Genomic DNA, 22,366 nt, shown 5'->3' on the forward strand with positions numbered 1-22,366 from the left:
TGGATACACCTGAACCCTTGGATGGGTAAGCAATTGCTGGCCAACTGAACTTCAAATGGAACTTCAGTAATAACATTCCATGACTTAAAAATGTCCAAAGAGGAAATCATAGCATGATCATTATCTGCGTTACTATCTTTCAGACTTTTTGATAGGATGCAATAATCCCTCTGATTGTTATCCAAGCAAATCTTAATTTGTCTCCAACATATTCAAATAAAAAGTTTCAAAAACTGCTGCTTGTATTACTACACTAAGTAAGTGTAATTTTAAAAAATCAATACGACAACTCAAACTACCCATTAACTACGCCCCTAGCTTCTGGAATTTCATCCACTGCCATGAGTGACAACATTGCACCTTCAACAAAATCAAAGGAATTCATGTAGAATCTGCAATATTTTTAGCTACTTTACATGTTTGAAACAGGTATTTAATATAACCCTATTTATTTTAGATATCCACTAATGACAGTTCTGCTATTGAAATGCAAGTGCCAGAAATGCTAAATTTCCCCAAGAAAACAGGTTGGAACACTGCTGTAACTTATTGGGCTCAATATGCTAAAGTAGCTTGGGATAACCATAGAACACTACAGCACAGTACAGGCCCTTCAGCCCTCCGTTGTGTCGACCCATATAATACTTAAAATAAAGTACTAAACCCACACTACCTCATAACCCTCCATTTTTCTTTCATCCATGTGCCTAACCAAGAGGCTCTTAAATACCCCTAATGTTTCAGCCTCCACCACCATCCCTTGCAAGTCGTTCCAGGCACTCACAACCCTCTGTGTAAAAAACTTACCCCTGATGTCTCCCCTAAACTTCCTTCCCTTAATTTTGTACATATGCCCTCTGGTGTTTGCTATTGGTGCCCTGGGAAACAGGTACTGACTATCCACCCTATCTATGCCTCTCATAATCTTGTAGACCTCTATCAAGTCCCCTCTTTCTTCTACACTCCAAAGAGAAAAGCCCCAGCTCTGCTAACCTTGCTTCATATGACTTGTTCTCCAAACCAGGCAACATCCTAGTAAATCTCCTCTGCACCCTCTCCATAGCTTCCACATCCTTCCTAAAATGAGGTGACCAGAATTGAACACAATACTCTAAGTGCGGTCTCACCAGAGATTTGTAGAGTTGCAACATGACCTCTCTACTCTTGAACTCAATCCCCCTGTTAATGAAGCCTAGCATCCTGTAGGCCTTCTTAACTACCCTATCAACCTGTGCAGCGACCTTGAGAGATGTATGGATTTGAACCCCAAAGTCCCTTTGTTCATCCACACTCTTAAGTAACTGACCATTAATCCTGTACTCAGTCTTCTGGTTTGTCCTTCCAAAATGCATCACCTCACACTTGTCCGGATTGAACTCCATCTGCCATTTTTCTGCCCAACTCTGCAGCCTGTCTATATCCTCTTGTAACCTTCAACCACCTACAGCTCCTCCAATCTTCATGTCATCCGCAAACTTACTCACTCATCCTTCCGCCTCTACATCCAGGTCATTTATAAAAATCACAAATAGCAGGGGTCCCAAGACAGATCCCTGCGGCACTCCACTAGTCACCGACCCCCACAACTTCCCTTTGTTTTCTTCCTTTAAGCCAATTTTTTATCCAAACAGCCAAGGTTCCACTGATCCCATGCCTCATGACTTTCTGGATGAGTCACTCATGAAGGATCTTGACAAATGCTTTGCTAAAGTCCATGTAGACCACATCCACTGCCCTACCCTCAGCAATTTCCTCTGCTACCTCTTCAAAAAACTCAATCAGGCTCGTGAGGCACGATCTTCCCTTCACAAAGCCATGTTGACTATCCATGAGTAGACTGTACTTCTCCAAAGAGAACCTTAACCTTAAGAACCCAAGGTTCTTAACTTAAGAACCAACCTTAAGAATCCTTTCCAGTAGTTTGCATACCACCGACGTAAGACTCACCGGCCTATAGTTCCCAGGTTTCTCTCTATTACTTTTTTTAAATAAGGGAACTACATTTGCCATTCTCCAGTCCTCCGGCACTTCCCCTGCAGCCAAAGAAGATTCATAGATCACAGCTAATGTTCCTGCAATCTCTTCTCTCAATTCCCACAAACTGGAGTGTATCATATCTGGATCTGGGGATTTATCAATCTTAACGTTTTTAAGAAGATCCAGCACTACTTCTTCCTTAATCTCCACATCGTCCAGCACACAGGCCCGCTCTACTTCGACCTCATCCTGATCAAGATCCTTTTCACTTGTGAATACTGAAGTATTAATTTAGGACCTCCCCAACCTCCTCCGCCTCCAGGCACGTTGCCCTCTTTATCCTTTAGCGGTCCCACCTTCGTTCTCGTCATCCTCCTATTCTTCACATACACATAGAATGCCTTGGGGTTCTCCTTAATCCTACATGCCAAGGCCTTCTCATGCCCCCTTCAAGCTCTCCTAAGTCCTTTTTTAGCTCCTTCCTGGCTACCCTATATTTCTCATGAGCCCCTCTTACTTCCTGCTTCTTAAATCTAACATATGCTTCCTTTTTCCTCTTGATGAGTTGCCTCATGTTTTGTCAGCCACGGTTCCTTTTTCCTACCATTTTTTCCTTGCCTCAGTGGGACAAACCTATCCTGAACCCAGCTCAAGTGGTCCCTAAACTTCTCCAACATTACTTCTGTGTTTTCCCCTTTGAACATCTGTTTCCAATTTATTCTCGCTAGTTCCTGCCTCATTCCTTCAAAGTTAGCCCTTCCCCAGTTAAGCACTTTACCATTTCATCTGATTTTATCCTTTTCCATAGCTATGCTGAAACTAAGGGAGTTGTGGTCACTCTCACCAAAATGCTCCCCCACCAAGAGATCTGTCGCCTGACCAGGTTCATTACCCAGAACTAGATCCAGTATAGCCTCTCCTCTTGTTGGCCGGTCCACATACTGTGTCAGGAATTCTTCTTGAACACACCTGACAAATTCAGCCCCATCTATCCCCCTTGCACTCAGGAGGTGCCAGTCAATATGACGGAAGTTGAAATCACCCATAACTACTACCTGTATATCCTGCACCATTCTAAAATCTGCTTGCTTATCTGCTCCTCAGTATCCCGAGGGCTATTTGGGGGCTTATAGACTACTCCCAGCACAGTGATTGATCCCTTCCTATTTCTGACTTCCACCCAGACTGACTCCGTGGACACTCCTTCTGCAGCATCCTTTCTATAGACGTGATACTATCCCTAACCAGCAATGCCACTCCCCCCCCCCCCCCCCCATTTTTCTACCTCCCATCCTATTCCTTTTAAAACACCTGAACTCCGGGACCTGCATCATCCAATCCTGCCCTTCCTCCAACCAAGTTTCAGTAACTGCCACCATCGTAGTTCCATGTACTAATCCATGCTCTAAGTTCATCCTCCTTGTTCCTAATCCTCCCAGCATTGAAATAGACACATTTCAACCCTTTTAACTGGCTACAATTATGTTCTGTACCCTGCCTGTCCTTCCTCATCAACTCAGAACCCTTAGCATCATGCCCTTGTCCTTCTACCTTAATCCCTGCACTCACATTCTGATTCCCACCCCCCTGCCAAATTAGTTTAAACCCTCCCCAACCGCTCTATCAAACCTGCCCGCCAGGATATTGGTCCCCCTGGGATTCAAGTGCAACCCGTCCTTTTTATACAGGTCACACCTACCCCAAAAAGAGGTCCCAATGATCCAGAAATCTGAATCCCTGCCCCCTGCTCCAATCCCTCAGCCACACATTTATCCTCCACCTCATTCTATTCCTATTCTTACTGTCGCATGGCACAGGCAGTAATCCCGAGATTACTACCTTTGAGGTCCTGCTTTTCAACTTCCTTCCTAACTCCCTGTAGACTTCTTTCAGGACCTCTTACCTTTTCCTACCTATGTCATTGGTACCAATACATACCACGACCTCTGGCTGTTCTCCCTCCCACTGCAGGACATCTTGGAAGCGATCAGAAATATCACAGACCCTGGCACCTGGGAGGCAAACTACCATCCGAGTTTCTTTACTGCGTCCACAGAATCGCCTGTCTGAACCCCTGACTATAAAGCCCCTATCACTACTGCCTTCCTCTTCCTTTCCCTACCTTTCTGAGCCACAGGGCCAGACTCTGTGCCAGAGGCACGGCCACTGTCGCTTCTCCCAGGTAGGCTGTCCCCCCCAACAGTACTCAAACAGGTGTACTTATTATCAATGGGTACAGCCACAGGGGTACTCTCTAGTACCTGACTCTTCCCCTTCCCTCTCCTGACTGTGACCCATTTCTCCGTCCTCCATGGCCCTGGAGTGACCACCTCCCTGTAACTCCTCTCTATCACCTCCTCACTCTCCCTGACCAGACGACAGTCATCGAGCTGCAGCTCCAGTTCCCTAACACGGTCCCTTTGCAGTTGCATCTCGATGCATTGGGTGCAGATGTGGCTGTCCGGGATGCCGGGAGTCTCCAGGACCTCCCACATCTGACACCGACCACAGAAAACTGGCCTCACATACATACTACCTCCTTTTGCAATCAATAACTGCCTCACTTCGTCCCGTTACCGCCGAAGCCCGTGGAGCCAAAGCCCTTTCACTCTGCTGCCCGCTGGATAGGGCTGCCTTCTTTTTAAACTGTTCGTGCTCAACTGGCGGACGTCACGCACCGGCGCAGTCTGGCCTCTCTCTTCCCGAGAGCTCAAAATGTCTTCCCGCTAGAAATCCTTCAGTACTCTTCTGCTGCCTTCTTGTTCCGAATCAAAAACTTCTGCAGATTCCTTGCCCTTTTTAAACTGTTTGTGCTCAACTGGCTGGCGGGATACTCAAGTTATAGAAAGGAAGTCTATAACAGATTTCACAAATGTAGGGGCGAGCATATCCGGTAAACACAAACTGTAAATTGTTGAGAATATCACAATACGTCGGCCAAACAGAAGTTTATTTTGCACCATTTTTGCTGGGATTAAATCCTACTGACATGGGATGTACTGCAGGCAAATAGTTCAAATGTGAACTGAAATACTGAAGTTACAAACTTTATGAAAAGGAAACATGACTTGTTAGTCACTTTCCTTTTACATTAAAAGTATGATAGACATAGCATTTTAAATTTACCTTTTGTTGCATTTACAATGCCTCCTCTTACAAAAGCTTTTACTTTGCTGGAGTCAGCCCCCTCAAAAGAGGCCAAAAACTCTTCATATATCTCTGCTGCTGCCTTCTCATCTTCCTGGGGATTACAAATAACTTATTGTTAGTTACTTCCATGTGTAATAAAATTTAATATATTTAAAATCAATTAGCTACCAAATGCATTTCACATATTAAATTGCTTTAAATAGTGGCATCCATGATAAACTGCAAAATTCATTATGCATGCATTAAATATGCACATTAATTCAGCACAGAACTGATAATCACCAAGAATCCAAACACCACGGTTTAGAAACTAATGTGCTTTTTTATTCAGAACACTGCACTGCTCACTTTTACCCAAGACTTATTATCTAACAGACAGCTGGCAAAGGCAATACTGCAGCCAGATAGATCAAAGAATTCTGTTCCATGCCTAATTAAATAATCTCTGATTAGTGGCAGTTTGCCTCTGTTGTTCATTTCTGGAGTTTATAAAGCAGTTGACAGAAAGAAATGAAGTAAAAGTACAGGGATCTTGTCATTGTGCTTTACCCAGTAATCCAATGCATTTATGTCCACAACTTCAATCATAGGATTGAGAGGATTGAGGTATACTGTAGGCAGTTTCTTTCGAATGACCATGTCCACTTTTACCTTCAGCAGAAGTTGGGATTGGAAAAGAGACTTTTACAGTATACCCCAATCCTTGGGGGCAAAAAGTTTAAGTGAGTCAATTTCAAAATTAATGGATTTTTAAAATTTAGAGATTCAAAAAATTGATTTTATGTCCAAAATTTAAAGAATTAAAAGTGATATATAGTTCTAATGAATTGTTATTGATTTGATACAATTTCTGCATCCACAAATGCTGTCTGACCAGGTGTATATTTTAGCAAGCTTTCCAGAATAGAGACTAAAAATGAATACCTCACAGGAAAAACAGATAAGAACAAGAATGAAAAAATGCTACATTTGGGGAAATCATTTAACTACACTGCAAATATTAATCCCTGATCCACATTGTTCAAATGGTAAATTTAAATGCAAAGCAAAAAAAGTGACTAAATTCCTACTTTTTTCACCCTTGGGGAAGGGCTTCACACACTTCAAGGAAGCACTAATAGATCTGTACATTTTCAGGACTGATCATTTAAATTTGGCAGTTCTTCCCAGGTTTCTATTGAGTTTTCCAATCATATATCCTGCAAATCCTGAGGATTCCATACCTTCTTTTTAATTTCCTCCTGTTCCTTTTTACTGAGGGTCCTTTTTGAGGAAGTCATTTTGCCGGGGCTCTGGGTTTTTTGTTGTTGATAAAGCACTCACTGAATAAAAGAACATACAATCATCGCAATTTATCAAAACCAACACACAAAAAAGCAATGTTCACCAGAATGTGATTTTGTTTTACAAAGGTGGATTACACAAAAAAAAAGTAGAAGCACCTGGATAATATTAACATTTTCAACTGTACACCCTCCACGTAATAGAAAACATAGCATCTTCTTTAGCATCTGTGGAAAGGCTCGACTCAGTCTGTCTGGATACCATGCAAACAAAAGCTTTTCACTACAGTACAAGTGACAAAAACAAAACTAATTACCAACTTTAGTATTTTTCCTATGGACACTGATATTTGTACTCTGTTTTATCTCATACAAAAGCTATGTGATAGAAGCAGCTTTTGAAATCAACTCGGTTCAAATACAATGCTACAGCTACAGCAATGCAAGCTAAAGTATATTAAAATACTACAGCTGGATATTTTTGTGTTAAAATTCAATTGTGAGTAGAAAAACCGTGACAAGACCAAAAATTTCTATGACAATTGCAATGAGCAGTTGCAACTGTGCCCACAGGACAAATGCAGAACATTGTGAACACAACAACAACCAAGATTAATGACTCTGCTCCAACACTGTAACCACTTGTGTTACTTTCTGAAGTACTTAGAGTATTTCATGATTAGAATTGAGTACCTTAGACTAACAAAATGACACTTCCAGATAAAGAAGTTGGCATTAAACTATGTTATATGTCATGTAATATCATCAGCAATACTTACAAGCAGAACTGAGAAATATCAAAGGTATGACTACGCTAATGAGGCTATATTACAGACCAGCCAACGGTCCTACAGATTTAGAGGAACAAATCTGTAGAGAGATCACAGACTGTTGAAGGAAACATAAGGTTGCTGAAGTAGGTGATTTTAACTTTCCACATATTGACTTGGAATCTCTACTGTAAATGGACTAAATGGGACACAGTTTGCCAAATGTGTTCAGGAAAGTTTCCTTCATCAGTACATAGAAGACCCAAAGAGAGAGTGTGCAATACTGGATCTGCTATTAGGGAATGAGACGCATAGGTGACAGAGGTTTACGTAGGGGAACACTTTGCATCCAGTGACCACAATGCCATTAGTTTCAAAGTAAATATGCAACAAGATAGATCTTGTCTGCAGATTGACATTATAAATTGGAGAAAAGCCAATTTTGATGGTATCAGAAATTATCTGGCAAATGTGGATTGGGACAGGCTATTTTCTGGCAAAGGTGTACAGGTGTCCCCCACTTTACAAACGTTTGCTTTATGCCACTTTGATTTTACAGAAGACCTACATTAGTAACCTGTTTTCGCATTACAAAGAGGATTTTCGCTTTTACAAAAACTTTCCCCATATAAATTAATGGTTCTTCACTTTACGCCATTTCAGCTTAAGAAAGATTTCATAGGAACACTCTACCTTTGTAAAGGGGGAGGACACCTGTACTTATAAAGTGAGAGGTCATCAAAAACAAAATTCTGAGAGTACAATGCTTGTATGCGGCTGTCAGAATAAAAGGTAAAGGTAAAAAGTGTATAAAACCTTGGTTTTCAAGAGATATTGAGGCCCTGGTCAAGAGAAAAAAGGAGGTCCATAGCAGATATAGTCAAGTAGCAACAAATGAGGTGCTTCTGAAGTACAAGAACTGCAAGAGAACTCTTAAATCCAAGATGGCCGCGCGATGCAGCTTGCAGCGGCCACTCCGGAACTGATTATCTGTTATTTGTGAAGTGGGTGCTGTGCGCAATCATAATCGATTGAAAACGGACGTGGAAGCATGGAGAAACATCGGGAAATTCCAGGAAGACCTTCTTCGTTGCTGCTGCTGCTGTGAGGTCCGGGACTCTGCTGGGAAGAACAGGCCCCCAGTCCTCGGGGTTGCATTGCTGACGGCCGTTGGCGTGGCCATCTTAATACGCTCAGCAGAGGATGGTGCTCGGAGAAGCTGTGCTGGAGGGGATGGTCGTCAGCTCGGAGGTTCGACGGACCCAGGTCGCTTTCGGTGTGTGCTGCGTCTGCGAGGCTGAGTCAGGCGGCACCTTGGAAGTCCATAGCGGGGGTATTCTCTTCTGCCGTCGGTGTGGGATGGCAAGTCTGTCAGGACCCTGGGGGCTTGTGGAAACTGTGGTGATTTCTTTTGTACTTACAGTCCTTTAACATCTTGGACTAATTTTACTGTGCCCATGGTCTTTTTTGTATCAATTATGCTATTGTTTGCACTGTTGTAACTATATGTTGTAATTATGTGGTTTTGTGCAGGTCTTGTAGCTTTAGTTTTTGGTCTTGTTTTTGTTTGGTGGATTTGGAGCTCCTTCCAGGGAACGCGCTAGACGGTAACGCGATATTAATACGCAGCAGCCTCTCCGGACTCTGGATTGGAGATTGCCAAACGTTACTTGGATTTTCTGGTGTAGTCTGTTTTGTCATATGCTTTTGTGATATCATTCTGGGGGAACGCAGTCTCACTTTTTAAACAGCATTGCATTTGTGGTTTCTAAATGACAATAAACTGAATCTGAATCTGAAATTAGGAAGGCTAAAAGGAAGCATGAAGTTGCTCAAGCAACAAAAGTGAAGAAGAATCCTAACGGATTCTACAGGTATAAGAGCAAAATGATGGCTAGGGACAAGATTTGGTCCTCTGGAAGACCAGAATGGTAATCCATGTGTGGAGCCGAAACAGATAGGGGAGATCTTATCTGCACTCTTTGTATCTGTATTTCCTCAGGAGTCAGATGCAGAATCTATGGAAGCATCAACTTCACGGACCCTATACAGATTACATAGGAGGAGGTGCTTGCTACCCTGAGGGAAATCAGGGTGGGTAAACCCACAGGGCCAGACAAGATGTTACCTCAGACCCTAAGGGAGGCAAGTGTAGACATTGCCAGGGCCCCAGCTGAGATATTTAAAACATTGTTAGCAATAGAAGTACCAGAGGATTAGAGGCTAGCTAATGTAAAAAAAATTCTAAACAGAAACCAGGAAACTATAGGCCAGTGAGTCTGACAAAGTTATTGGAAGGTATCCTAAGAGACCAGATACAAGTATTTGGATGGACATGGACTGATTAAGGATAGTCAGCATGGCTTCATGCATAGTAGGTCATATCTAAACCAAGCTTATATAGTTTGCAAAGTTACCAGGAAGGTGGATGAAGGCAAGACAGTGGATGTGTCTGCATGGACTTTAGTAGGGCATTTGATAAGTTCCCCATGGGAGGCTAGTCAAGATGGTTCAGTTGCTTGGCATTCAGGAGGAGGTGGTAAATGGGATTAGACATTAGCTTCGTGGGAGAAGCCAGAGAGTAGTCATAGAGCTTAGCCCCTCTGACTGGAGGCCTGTGACTAGTGGTGTGTCGCAGGGATTGGTACTGTGTCCTTTGCTGTTTGTCATCTATATCAATGATCAGGATAATATGGTTAACTGGATCAGCAAAATTGTGGGTAACACCAAGATTGAGGGTGTAGTGGACAGTGAGGAAGGCTTATCATGGCTTGCAGAGGGATCTGCATCAGCTGGAAAAATGAGCTGAGAAACTAGCAGATGGAATTTAATGCAGACAAGTGCAAGGTTTTGTACTTTGGTATGACCAACCAGGGTAGGTCTTAAACAGTGAACAGCAGGGCACTAAGGAGTGTGGAAGAACAAAGGGATCTTGGAATACAGGTATATAATTCATTGAAAGTGGAGTCACAGGTAGATAGGGTTGTAAAGAATGCTTTTCACACAGTGGCCTTCATAAGTCAATGTATTGAGTACACAAGATGGGACATTATGTTGAAGTTGTATTAAGACATTGGTCTGGAGGACCCCAGATATACCAGAAAGATTGAATAGATTAGGACTGTATCTTTTAGAACGTAGAAGATTGAGAGATTTGACAGAAGTATTCCAAGTAATGAGGGGTATAGATAGGGTAAATGTAAGCAGGCTTTTTTCCATTGAGGTTGGGTGAGTCTACAACCAGAGGTCTTGGCTTAAGAGTGAAAGGCGAGAAGCTTACAGGTAACATGAGGGGGAACTTCGACACTCAGAGGTTGTGAGAGTGTGCATTGATTTGCCAGCGCAGATGGTCCATGTGAGCTCAATTTCAACATTGAAGAGAAGTTTGGTTAGTTAATGGATACTAGGTTTACAGAAGGCTATGGTCCTTGTGTAGGTCATTGGGAAGAGGCAGCTTAAAAGATTTTTGGCATGGACTAGATAGGCAGAAGGCCTGTTTCTGTGCTGTACTTCTCTATGACTCCATGTGACAGTTTTAAGATTTCTAATAGTGTAAAAGCCTCAGTTTCCCTGCTATCTAGATCATCTGAGAAACAATAATCTTCCCATTTTCCAGGAATCCAACTTCATACAGCAAAATAATCCAGACATCCAAATAACAAACTTGAATGAACTGACGAAACTACTACAATGTATGTACAAATAACTGCCTATTGTTGCTTAAAGCTGCCTCTGCTGCTTCAGTTTCTGGGGAATCTTCAAATGGGATTTTTACAAACTCTTACTTTCAGGGTAAAAATTAGCAATAATAATTGGATAGACTGGTCTTATGGTCAAAGTTTGCATGCTGATTGGATTATATACTATCATTTCACTACAGACCACAGAATAAACAAACTTGCAGCATCAGCCCTGTCAAGTCACATCCTCAGTGCCACTGACTCTGATACAGACCCATACCTTCTCACTTCAGCAAGTTACACATCTGCACCCACCAGTCCAGAAAGAGGATAGAGAAGTAACTTGCAGATACTGGTAGCATTGAAGAGGGATATGCAGACAGCTTTGCATGCACAACCAGGTCAGATATAACTATGAGAGAACAGGAAAAATGTTTGCTGTATCGTATCTACAGAGATTTGGGAAGCCAGCATGTCAGCAATGAGGGGCAGCCAGTGATAGCACTTTGCTTCGCAATCTGTGAAAGAGAAACCACGACTCCCATAACCTCTGGAATATTAATGCCAAATGCCATTAATACGAAGTTCCTGAAGCTTGCCAAAGAGTTACAGCTGAGGACAGCTAATTATTCTCAACAGGTGGAACAGATAAGCATCGTGATTAGCAGGTACTAGGTGTTATACAGTATTTGCAGCTTAATCTTCTGTAAGGAGTCTCTGTACACCCTCCCTGTGGAATGTTTAACTTGTTTTCCAGGTCCCCCAGTTTTCTCCTACACTCCAAAGAGGTAGGTTCATTGGTCATTGTAAATTGTCCCAGGATTAGGTTTGGGTTAATTATTGTTGTGGGGTTGCTGGGGCAGTATGGCTCAAAAGGCTGGAAGGCCCTACACTGCGATGTATCACTAAATCTCATCCTTTAAAGGATTTAGAAAACAAAGCGTAACGGTGAATGGGTGTTTCTCAGAATGGCAGGTGGTGACTAGTGGGGTGCCACAGGGCTCTGTATTGGGACCACAGCTGTTTACGATTTACATCAACGATTTAGATGAAGGCATTGAGAACAACATCAGCAAGTTTGTTGATGATACTGGGTGGCAGTGTGACATGTGATGAGGATGTTAGGAGAATTCAGGGTGACTTGGATAGGCTGGGTGAGTGGGCAGATAGATACTTGGCAGATGACGTTTAATGTGAATAAGTGTGAGGTTATTTACTTTGGGAGTAAGAACAAGGCAGATTATTATCTGGACGGTGTAGAGTTAGGTAAGGGAGAAATACAAAGAGATTTTGTTCATCAGTCACTGAAGGTGAATGAGCAAGTGCAGCAGGCAGTGAAGAAAGCTAATGCAATGTTGCCTTTATTACAAAGGGAATTGAGTACAAGAGCAAGGAAATCCTTTTGCATTTGTACAGGGCCCTGGTGAGACCACACCTGGAGTACTGTGTACAGTTTTGGTCTCCAGGATTAAGGGAGGACATCCTGGCTATAGAGGAAGTGCAGCGTAGTTTCACGAGGTTAATTCCTGGGATGTCCGGACTGTCTTACGCAGAGAGGTTAGAGACTGGGCTTGTACACGCTGGAATTAAGGAGATTGAGAGGGGATCTGATTGTAACATACAAGATTATTAAGGGATTGGACAAGATAGAGGCAGGAAATATGTTCCAGATGCTGGGAGAGTCCAGTACCAGAGGGCATGGTTTGAGAATAAGGGGTATATCATTTAGGACAGAGTTAAGGAAAAACTTCTTCTCCCAGAGAGTTGTGGGGGTCTGGAATGCACTGCCTCGGAAGGCAGTGGAGGCCAATTCTCTGGATGCTTTCAAGAAGGAGCTAGATAGTTATCTTATGGATAGGGGAATCAAGGGATATGGGGACAAGGCAGGAACCGGGTATTGATCGTAGATGATCAGCCATGATCTCAGAATGGCAGTTCAAGCTCGAAGGGCCGAATGGTATACTTCTGCACGTATTGTCTATTGTCTAAATAAAAGATATCAAAATATGCTGGTCTGTAAAATCCAAAATATTAAATGGAAATCATTAAGAATTTGGCTCTGGTGTAAAATTATAGCATGACATCAGCTCAATCTGCCTTTTTAACATGTTGGATCTGACACCAACACACAATCAGGTCCCGTTAAGCTTGCTCCAAGACAAGGACAAGCTTTTTTGAAAGTAGGCATGTGGAGGTGGAAGATATGGACATTAATGATTACTTATGGAATTATAATCATGCAGGATATCTTTCTGCTGAGACTTGTTACAGCAGTCTAGCACATTTGTATTCATTCAAGCAGATAACAGAGACACTGTTAGTTATTAAGGAGGCAATGAGATAGTGAATGGAATTAATGTGGAAAGAGAAGATTTTATAATCACTAGAAATGGATACATCAAATAAACGAAAGCTTCAAATGAAAGGAGTAGGAAAAAAAGTGCATGATCACCATTTTGTAATGACATCAAGGATATCGGACCCAAGACCGCATGGCACTCAAAGGATTTAAAAGAAATCCTCTCAATTTAAGAACCAGTTGACTGAAAAACTATGTTAATCATAAACATGAGAGATTCTGCAGATGCTGGAAATCCAGAGCAATACACACAAAATGCTGGAGGAACTCAGCAAGTCAAGCTGCATCTACGTACAGTAATAAATAGTCGACATTTCGGGCAAAGGTCCTTTCCTTTATCAGGACTGGAAAGGAAAGGGATATATGTTAGAATGAGGTTGGGGGAGGGAGGATAGAAGAACAAGCGAAGGGATAGGCGAAGCCAGGTGGGGGGAGATGAAATAAGAAGCTGAGAGGTGATTGGTGGGAAAGACGAAGGGCAGGAGAAAAAGGAATCTGATAGAAGAGAAAAGACCATGGGAGAAAGGGAAGGAGGGGTACCAGAGGGAGGAGAAAAAAGATCTACTAGAAGTTCGAGAAATTGAAGTTCATGCCATCCAGTTGTTGGCTATTTAGATGAAATGAGGTGCAGTGCCTCCAACCTGAGAGTGGCCTCATCATGGCAGAAAAGGAGATAGGAATGGGAATAGGAACTAAAATGGCTGGCTACTGGGAAATTCTATTTTTTGCGGATGGAGCCGAAGTGCTCGATAAAGTCGTCACCTAATCTACATCGGGTTCTCACCTATGTAGATGAGGCCACATTGGGAGCATCGAATACAGCTGACAACCTCAATAGATTTGCAGGTGAAGTGTTGCCTCACCTGGAAGGTCTGATTCGGGCCCTCATTAGAGGTGAATGGGTAAGTGTAGCACTTCTGCTAGTTATATGTTAATCTACTACTTTAGAAAATGGGAAGAGGAAATCAGGGTACCAAATTATTAGGCTCAAAATAAATAAAGTACTGAACAAATGAAAAAGTAAACAAGGAGATTCAAAAGGTTTAGGGCAAACGTATACTGACGAGAAAGGGTTTGTCAGAAAGAAATTTGGTCAGATTGACAAATTTAATTCCACAATTAAAAATAGGCAAGCTTATGTTACTAAGAACCTGACCACAAAAGCTGAGAACATAAAAAAGCTTGGGGTGAAATAAAAAATGAGAATGAGAAAGCATGGCATCATAGATGATACACTAGCAGGTAAAGTAAACACAAATACATTTTGTAGTAGTTCAGGAAGAAAACATCCTTTAGAGACCAAAAAGGCTACTTGTGTGGTGGCAACAGGGTTCTTAATAACTACTGTGCAGCCTTTTTTTTAATTTTAAAAGGGAAGTGTACACAATATCTGAATATACAAGCATAGCAAAAGAAATTACTAGGTTTGAAAGTTAATAAAATCCTTAGAGCAGTACAAAATCCTGACTGGTTGCATCATAGCCTGGTACGGCAAATTCAACACACAGGAATGCAAGAGGCTGGAGAAAGCAATGGACAAACCCTGGTTCATCACAAACACAAACCTCCCCCCATCTACAGGAAGCGCGACCTCAAAGAGGTAAATTAGCTTATGTTTTTCACATGTACCAAGATCAATTCAGTACAACAGTGCATTGAAATAAAACAAGGTAAAACAAAAAAAAATGGAGAACTTCAGCAATTAAACACTTCTGTCTCCCACGTGCCTTTATGTAAAAGGAGCCTCCCACCACCCCATCCCCCACCTTCAGTTTAATATAGATTGCACAATTTAGGACAGTTCCTAAAAAACAAAAACTATATCTAAAAATATAGCCAGGATTCCATTCCTTTATTTGGGACACTGCACCGCTTAATTTGGCCAGAAGACTGTTGTCTAAGTTTCTAACCAGCACCAGTCGCATGCACTTGGGCAGCCACTATATACTGCAATGTACTTGGAGCGAACAGTTTTAAATAGAGTCAGTTGCGTGTGCGTGTGTGAAAAAAGCAGTGACTTGTATCACTGAAAATTGGCAAGAAATAAGCAGTAAAACAATTCAGAACCGTTTTGCTCAGAAGTTTCAAGCATTCAGTCTTGTAGATGCCAGAAATGGTTAGAAGTAAAAATGTAATGATTTCACTACTTTAACAAATTCGGAACTACAAAGAATTTGAAGTTTTCAACAATCACCTTGAATGTGACAATGAAAATGAAGATATAGAGGATGCCATCGTCGAATACATTATATAAAGGCAGTCCATTATCTGCACTAGGTGTCTGTGCTGATATATTCACTCAGTCAAAAGAACACGACAGCATACACTGTGGGCAAATTCCTCTATCGATAAGTAGAAGGAACTACAGGTTTCTTGTACTGTAGAAGTATTGTTAATGTTCTAATTCATTGTATTTTATTACTCAGTTAAATGGTGTACCTTTTTAACTATTTCCACTAAACTTCAGCTAATTGGGGCAAAATGTACTAGTTCCAATGTGTCACAATTAATTGGAATGCACCGTAATTAATATTGTGTGTTGTTTGCACCCATGTGCCTATGATGTTGCTGCAAACAGGTTTTTCCATTATATTTATACCCTCACTTTACTTATGCACATGACAACAACTGACTTGATTTGACATATTCCAAGCTTTTACAAACAGTAACAGAAAAAATAGCACAGGCTCTGATAAATTTTCAACCATCCCTGCAGGTGTAACTACTCGGGGTGTACCAATGTTTCAAAAAGATAAACTGAAGTAAGTACAGTTCAAGTTCAATAATGGGCATATTATTGCAATTAATCGAGGGACAGAATAAATCAATATTTATCTGATTAAATATCATTATAATTTTTTTCTCATTAGGTCATTTGGCCCATTGAGTCTGTTCCACCATTCAATAATGGCTGATCCTTTTTCCCGCTCCTCAACCCCATTCTTTTCCCTGTAACCTTTGATGCCATGTCCAATCAAGAACCTATCAATCTCTGCCTTAAAAACACCCAACGACCTGGCCTCAACAGCTGCATGTGGTAATAAATTCAACAAATTCACTATCCTCTGCCTACAGAAATGTCTCTACATCTGTTTTAAATGGACAAATCCTATCCTGAGGTTGTGCCCTCTTGCTCTGGACCCTTCCACCATATGAAACATCCTTGGCACATCTACTTGAGGGCCTTTCAACTTTCAATGATATCCTCCCTTAGCCTTTTTAAATTCCAGCAAGTACAGGCTAAGAGCTAACAAACGTTCCTCGTATAACTCTCTCATTCCCACAATCATCCTTGTGAACCTCCTCTGAAACCTCTCCAATGCCTGCACACCTTTTCATTGTTGAGGAGCCCAAAACTATTCACAATATTCAAGGTGAGGCCTCACCAGTGCCTTATAAAGCCTCAGCATCACATCACATCCCTGCTCGTATTCTAGACCTTTTGAAATTAATGGTAACATTGCATTTGCCTTCTTCACCTCCGACTCTACCTGCAAGTTAACCTTTAAGGCTTTCTGCACAAAGGCTCCCAAATCCCTATGTATCTCAGATTTTTGGATATTCTCTCAATTTAGAAAATAGTCTGCACATTTATTTCTACTACTAAAAGTGCATCAACATTGTATTTCATTTGCCGCTTTCTTACCATTATCCTAATCAGTCTAAGTCCTTCTGCAGCCTGCCTGTTTCCTCAACACTACCTGCCCCTCCACTAATATTCATATCATCTGCAAACTTGGCAACAAAGCCGTCTATTCCATCATCTAAATTATTGATAACAGCATGAAAAGCTGCCCCAACACCGACCCTTGCAGTACACCATTAGTCACTGGCAGCCAACCAGAAAAGGATCTTTTTATTCCCCCTCACTATCTCCTAACAATAAGCCAAGGCTCTAACCATCTTAGTAACTTTCCTGTAGTACCATGGGCTCTTAACTTGGTAAGCAGCCTTATGTGTGGTACCTTGTCAAAGGCCTTCTGAAAGTCCAAATATACAACATCCACTGCATCCCCTTTATCAATCCTACTTGTAATCTCCTCAAAGAATTCCAACAGGTTCGTCAGGCGGGATTTTACCTGAAGGAAAACATGCTGACTTTGTCCTATCTTGTCCTGTGTCACCAAGTACTCCATAACCTCATCCTTAACAGCTGACTCCAACATCTCCCTAACCACTGAGGTCAGGCTAACTGGTCTATAATTTCCTTTCTGCTGCCTCCCTCCTTCCTTAAAGAGTGGAATGACATTTCCAATTTTCCAGTCCTCCAGAACCATGCCAGAGTCCAAGAAAGATCATTACTAATGTCTCCACAATCTCTACTGTTACCTCTTTCACAACCCTAGGGTGCAGTTCATCTGGTCCAGGTGACAGATGCACCTTTAGGTCTTTCAGCTTTTTGAGCACCTTCTGCCTTGTAATAGTAACTGCACTCATTTCTCTTCCTTCACACCCTTCAAAACCTGGCACACTGTTAGTGCCTTCCACAGTTATAAATGGCATCTGCCATATCTTTCCCTTTGGATTCCAAAATAAAGGGAATAATTAGGTTAGAGTCAAAGGAACTATTCCACCCATATCCAGCCTTTTTGGGGAGGGAGAAGGAAAACATGAAGGCAGAGTTTCAAATTAAGAGCTTAGCCTTTTTGTTCTACCAACAATGGCTGATTAGAACTTGGAAAGCACTTTTACAGTTGTTCAAATTATTATGTGGATTGGTAGATTCTGCTCTTTAAAGTTACAAGGGGAGTGGGGAAAAATGATGGGTACATTATGTTAGATCATGATTGGACCATAATCCAATTCACTTACTGAATAGACTAAAAAGTGTGAATATTGCATTCCTACATTTCTAGTGAAGCTGAAGTGAACTTTGCATGACTAACCAGCCTGCAGATGAGACAAAGAAATATTTCAAATACAATTTAGTAAACGTCTGAATAAGGGAAGTCATTGCAAGTGTGCTAACAAACAAGAGCATAGTGAGATACCGAGAAATCTTGACAAAGATGAACATGACAGGTGGAAATGGCTATTAAAAAATATTAGGATAGATAAATCGCTGGGTCCAGACGAGATATACTCCAAATTACTACAGAAAGCAATCACTAGGGCTTTGACAACGTTCTTTGCATTCCCCTAGCCAAAGAATGAGCATCAGAAGATCAGATGGCAAATGTTGTTCCATTACTCAAGAAAGATAATAGGAACAATCCTGATTCTACATCAGATAGTTTGGCGGGAAAACTAATAGAAAGCATTATTAGGGGCAGGATTTATGAGTATTTGGGATAATCAGCATGACTTTGTGTGGGGCTAGTCATGTCTCACGAGCCTGATTACATTTTGAGGAGATGACAAAACAAATCGATAAGGATAGAGCAGTGGATCTTGTGAATATAGATTTTAGTAGGGTGTTTAACAAGGTTCCCCTTAGTAGGCTCATCCAGAAAGTCATTGGAAAGGGACCCATGGAAATGTGGCTGTGTAGATTTGGCTTTGGCTTGCCCATAGAGGGCAGAAGGTGACAGCAGAGTGTATTCTGACTGGAGGATGGTTACTGGTAGTGTCCCGCAGGTATCTGCTCTTGGAATCTATTCTGCGATTTTTATAAATGACTTGAATGAAGAAGTGGAAGGGTGTGTTAGTAATTTTACAGATGGCATGAAGATTGATGGTATTATGGAGAGTGTGGAAGATTGATTTAGGTTACAACAAGGAATAGAAAGAATGTAGAATTGGGCAAAGAAATGGTAGATGGGAGTTCAATCCAGAAAAGTGTGAAGTGATTCAGTTTGGAAGATCAAACATGAGGGCCGAGTACAAAGTTAATGCAGTGTAGATTAACAGAGGGGTCCAAGTCCACTGATCCCCAAAACATACGGTGCACTGGCCTTTATTAGTTGAGGGATTGAGTTCAAAAGCCACAGGCATAAATAGACCATAGTCAACTAAATGTGAGATTTTCAGGCGGCTAACTTATTTGCTGAAATATCAATGAACAATTGTAGCCAATAGCTCATAATTCAAGTACTTCTCCACCAAAACCCAATTATTAATTATTCAAATTTTAAACTATTGCAAGTAAAGGTGACACTATGTATCTGATCAACTGCTTATGAAAACAACAGTAACTATAGTACTAAATAATCAAATAAGTACATTAATTCACTCATTAAGTTAAAACTTACAAAAAATAACATTTAAAATTTACTTGCATTTATCTTGTAAAGGTTTAAGACTTTGTTTGAAAAAAGAAAAATACCACATGCCTGATTGTATCTCTTCAGAGATTTCTTATAGATGCAGACAAAAAAAAACTCAGCAACACATTACTTGCACCTGTGGAAATAAATTTAGAATATTTTACAGTAATAAATTGGAAATCTGTTTAATCAATATCACATCTTTAATAACAGCAATCACTAACATGCAAGTTTGTGGAATGAGAGATTCTTTCCAATGATTATCCTACTCACAGCTTCCAAAACATTAACATCTTAGAATCTCATGTCTAAGAAATGGAAGACAGTAAACCTGTCAAAGACAGTCAAATCAATTAATTTGGCCACTGCTTAAATCTACACTATAAAGCTCAGAAAAAGGATATAGCAATAAAATTGAGTTTCTGGAAAACCTTTACAAATATAATGTAACATGGCATCAATGACTAGAGGTCAGCTCATTTGACAATGAACAGAAACCATTTGTTGCATTTCAAATAGAAACACTTGCAAATTGTTTATCTACCTATTTACAAATCAACACTGTTCTATTAAAATCAGGGGAAAGGGACAATAGAATAAAACTGCTCCCAATGCCACCTCTGCATAGAAAGGTCCTGAATGGAAATCGCAGTTATAACTAAGGGCGTGAGTTAACGAGAAAAGTCAAATATTAAAACATACGAACATATAATGCACTCCAAGAGCCCTTTAAATTGCTGCTCGCGCCTTGGCCAAAGAGCGTGCAATAAGCCCAGAAGCAAGTGAAGCGCTGCAGTAGGCCTGAGTCAGCCGAGTCTCTGCATCCTGGGCTGGTCAAGAGAACAAGGTGCAGATACCTGCTTCGGTGATATTTCCATGCCACAGAAGGAGTTCTGGCACGTCGATCGTTCGGGCCAGCAACCACCAGCGGCGGCGGGGTGCAGGAGTGACTCCAGAGACAAGGAGCTGCCGCCCTCACCTCCTCTTCCCCCAGGCCCGCGCCTTCCTCGCGTGGTGCCTCCTGTACCCAGACTGAGTACGAGCAGCGCCGATCCCCTCCCCCTCAACCCAGAGCACGGAGACGGGTGCAGCCGACTTCGGCAGTACCCCAGGTCCCCTTTCCCGGCCCCACCTGTAACCCGTACCTGGCAAGAACCGCACACACTATCGATCCCCAAGCACGGCGCTGTTTTGTCCGCCATCTTCTTCCCTCACGGGTTAATCGAGCACAGAGCGAGCACAGGCATCGATGGCGCGGGCGGGGGAGGGGCGACGCGACGGACTGCTCACGTGACGTCGCCCCAGGCTGGGCGAGAGCGGCGCCGGCGGAGTCGACGTTGGGAATCTAACATAGAAACGGTAAATCCGAGCAGGTCAGCCAGCAATCATGGAATTTTACTAAAACACCGTGAACGGGGTCTGACGTAAATTCGGGGTTCGAGTCTTATTCTGGTATCCAGGCTTGCAGTATGGAGAGAATGGTTTTCTGTCAGAACTGTGTTAGCCTTTTGATAATAAACTGACCAATTCCTCAAATGAGCATAAAAAAAATCTCCTGCGCTAATTTGAGGAAGAACAGGATAATTGTTCCCCTGTGTCCTCAATGTTTATTCTTCAATTAACATTACAAATGGAGATTTAAATATCAATTGCGCTGTAAAACAAATTGTTCATTATCAAACGGTGTTGTTTGTGGGAGCTTGCAGTGTGAAAATCGCCTTCATTATAAATGTAAACACAGTCCAAAGTAGTATTTTACTGTGACATTCGCTCATTGCAATATCCCGTTAAAGGGCTATATAAATTTGACAACGTGGAATTGTCATTTTTTTCAAAATAAGGGCACCTCCTGTAACTTTGAACTGAAAATGTGCTTGAACGTTTGTAATTTCAAAGTCAAAGTTGAATTTATTGTCTTATGCAGAAGTATGCACAGATGCAATGAAAATGTATTTGCAGCAGCATCATATAAGCAGCATTCACAAGAAAAATATAAATTTTCTACACTTTAATAAGAGAGTACACAAAACCAAAGAAAATCCATTGTAGTGCAAAGTGAAAAAAAATTGGTCATAGTTTTACCATTTGGTTCAAGAACTGAAGGATTGAAGTAGCTGAATTTGGTGGTGTGGAACTTCACAATTCTGTTCCTTGAAAAACAACATTGAACACTGTGGGAGAAATAAAGAAAAAAAATCAGCTGATTTTATCTTCCCTCTCTTCCTGACAATAAAATATTTCAAGTGCCGTTCATCAGCTCCACATATAATAGTTCAGAATTTCATTAGGAGTAAGTGTGGGACCCTAAATCCATAATATTTCATACTATTTATTTTAAAATACCAACATTTTATCTTACCTTACTGGAACATGCTATATCAGAAAATGCTCAGTTTTTATGTACTGTATTTCTATATTTTATGTCTGATCTTCTGCGGTATCCCTTTGTTGATTCCTGATGCTTTTTACCAATCTTTTTCAGCTGGTGTAATCATTCAACCTCTCTTGACCTCTATCCCATCACTATCCATGCCTTTTGTTCTTTCCTCCATTTTTCTCTTTCTCCATCACTTAAAACTTGTTTTCATCTGATTGTCGCACCTGACGTTTAGAAACATAGAAATATATTTAAACTCCATTAGAAATAACACAATTTCAAAAGTCCTCAAAACAGTAGAAAATAAATTTGCAAACTACACCCCACAGGTTGTCATACGTGTCCCAAACTGATCATAGAGAACTATAGATTCATACAGCAACGAAGCATGATCTTTAGCCAACGACTTCCATGCCAACCTTTTTACCCATCTACACTAATCCCATTTACCCAAGGGTGGATGATATCCTTCCTCACATTGCCTATTTAAATGTCTGGCTAAATAAGTCTTAAGCATTGTGGTTGCATCAAAATTCCACCACCTACTTTGGCAGAACATTCCAG

The 22,366-nt window shown here is 41.3% G+C and overlaps 1 protein-coding gene across 5 annotated transcripts in view; it reads right to left on the reverse strand.

Moving 5' to 3' along the window:
- The window catches only part of u2surp (U2 snRNP-associated SURP domain containing), a 100,817-nt gene extending 80,117 nt beyond the window's left edge, over window positions 1-20,700 (reverse strand). For 4 of the 5 annotated variants that reach the window (XM_059993554.1, XM_059993547.1, XM_059993553.1 and 1 more), the window contains exons 1-4: window positions 20,571-20,700; window positions 19,492-19,561; window positions 6,351-6,449; window positions 5,104-5,218 (exon numbers count right to left, since the gene is read on the reverse strand). In XM_059993554.1, the coding sequence (XP_059849537.1) occupies window positions 5,104-5,218; window positions 6,351-6,407 (172 nt within the window). In that variant the 5' untranslated portion in view covers window positions 6,408-6,449; window positions 19,492-19,561; window positions 20,571-20,700. Of the gene's footprint in view, window positions 1-5,103; window positions 5,219-6,350; window positions 6,450-6,569; window positions 6,671-19,491; window positions 19,562-20,570 lie in introns of those variants that run through there. The other variant, XM_059993537.1, reaches the window with a different exon arrangement.
- Between the last annotated feature and the right edge of the window lie 1,666 nt (window positions 20,701-22,366).

This window comes from Hypanus sabinus, chromosome 2 (assembly GCF_030144855.1).
Source record: "Hypanus sabinus isolate sHypSab1 chromosome 2, sHypSab1.hap1, whole genome shotgun sequence".
Lineage (NCBI taxonomy): Eukaryota > Metazoa > Chordata > Chondrichthyes > Myliobatiformes > Dasyatidae > Hypanus > Hypanus sabinus.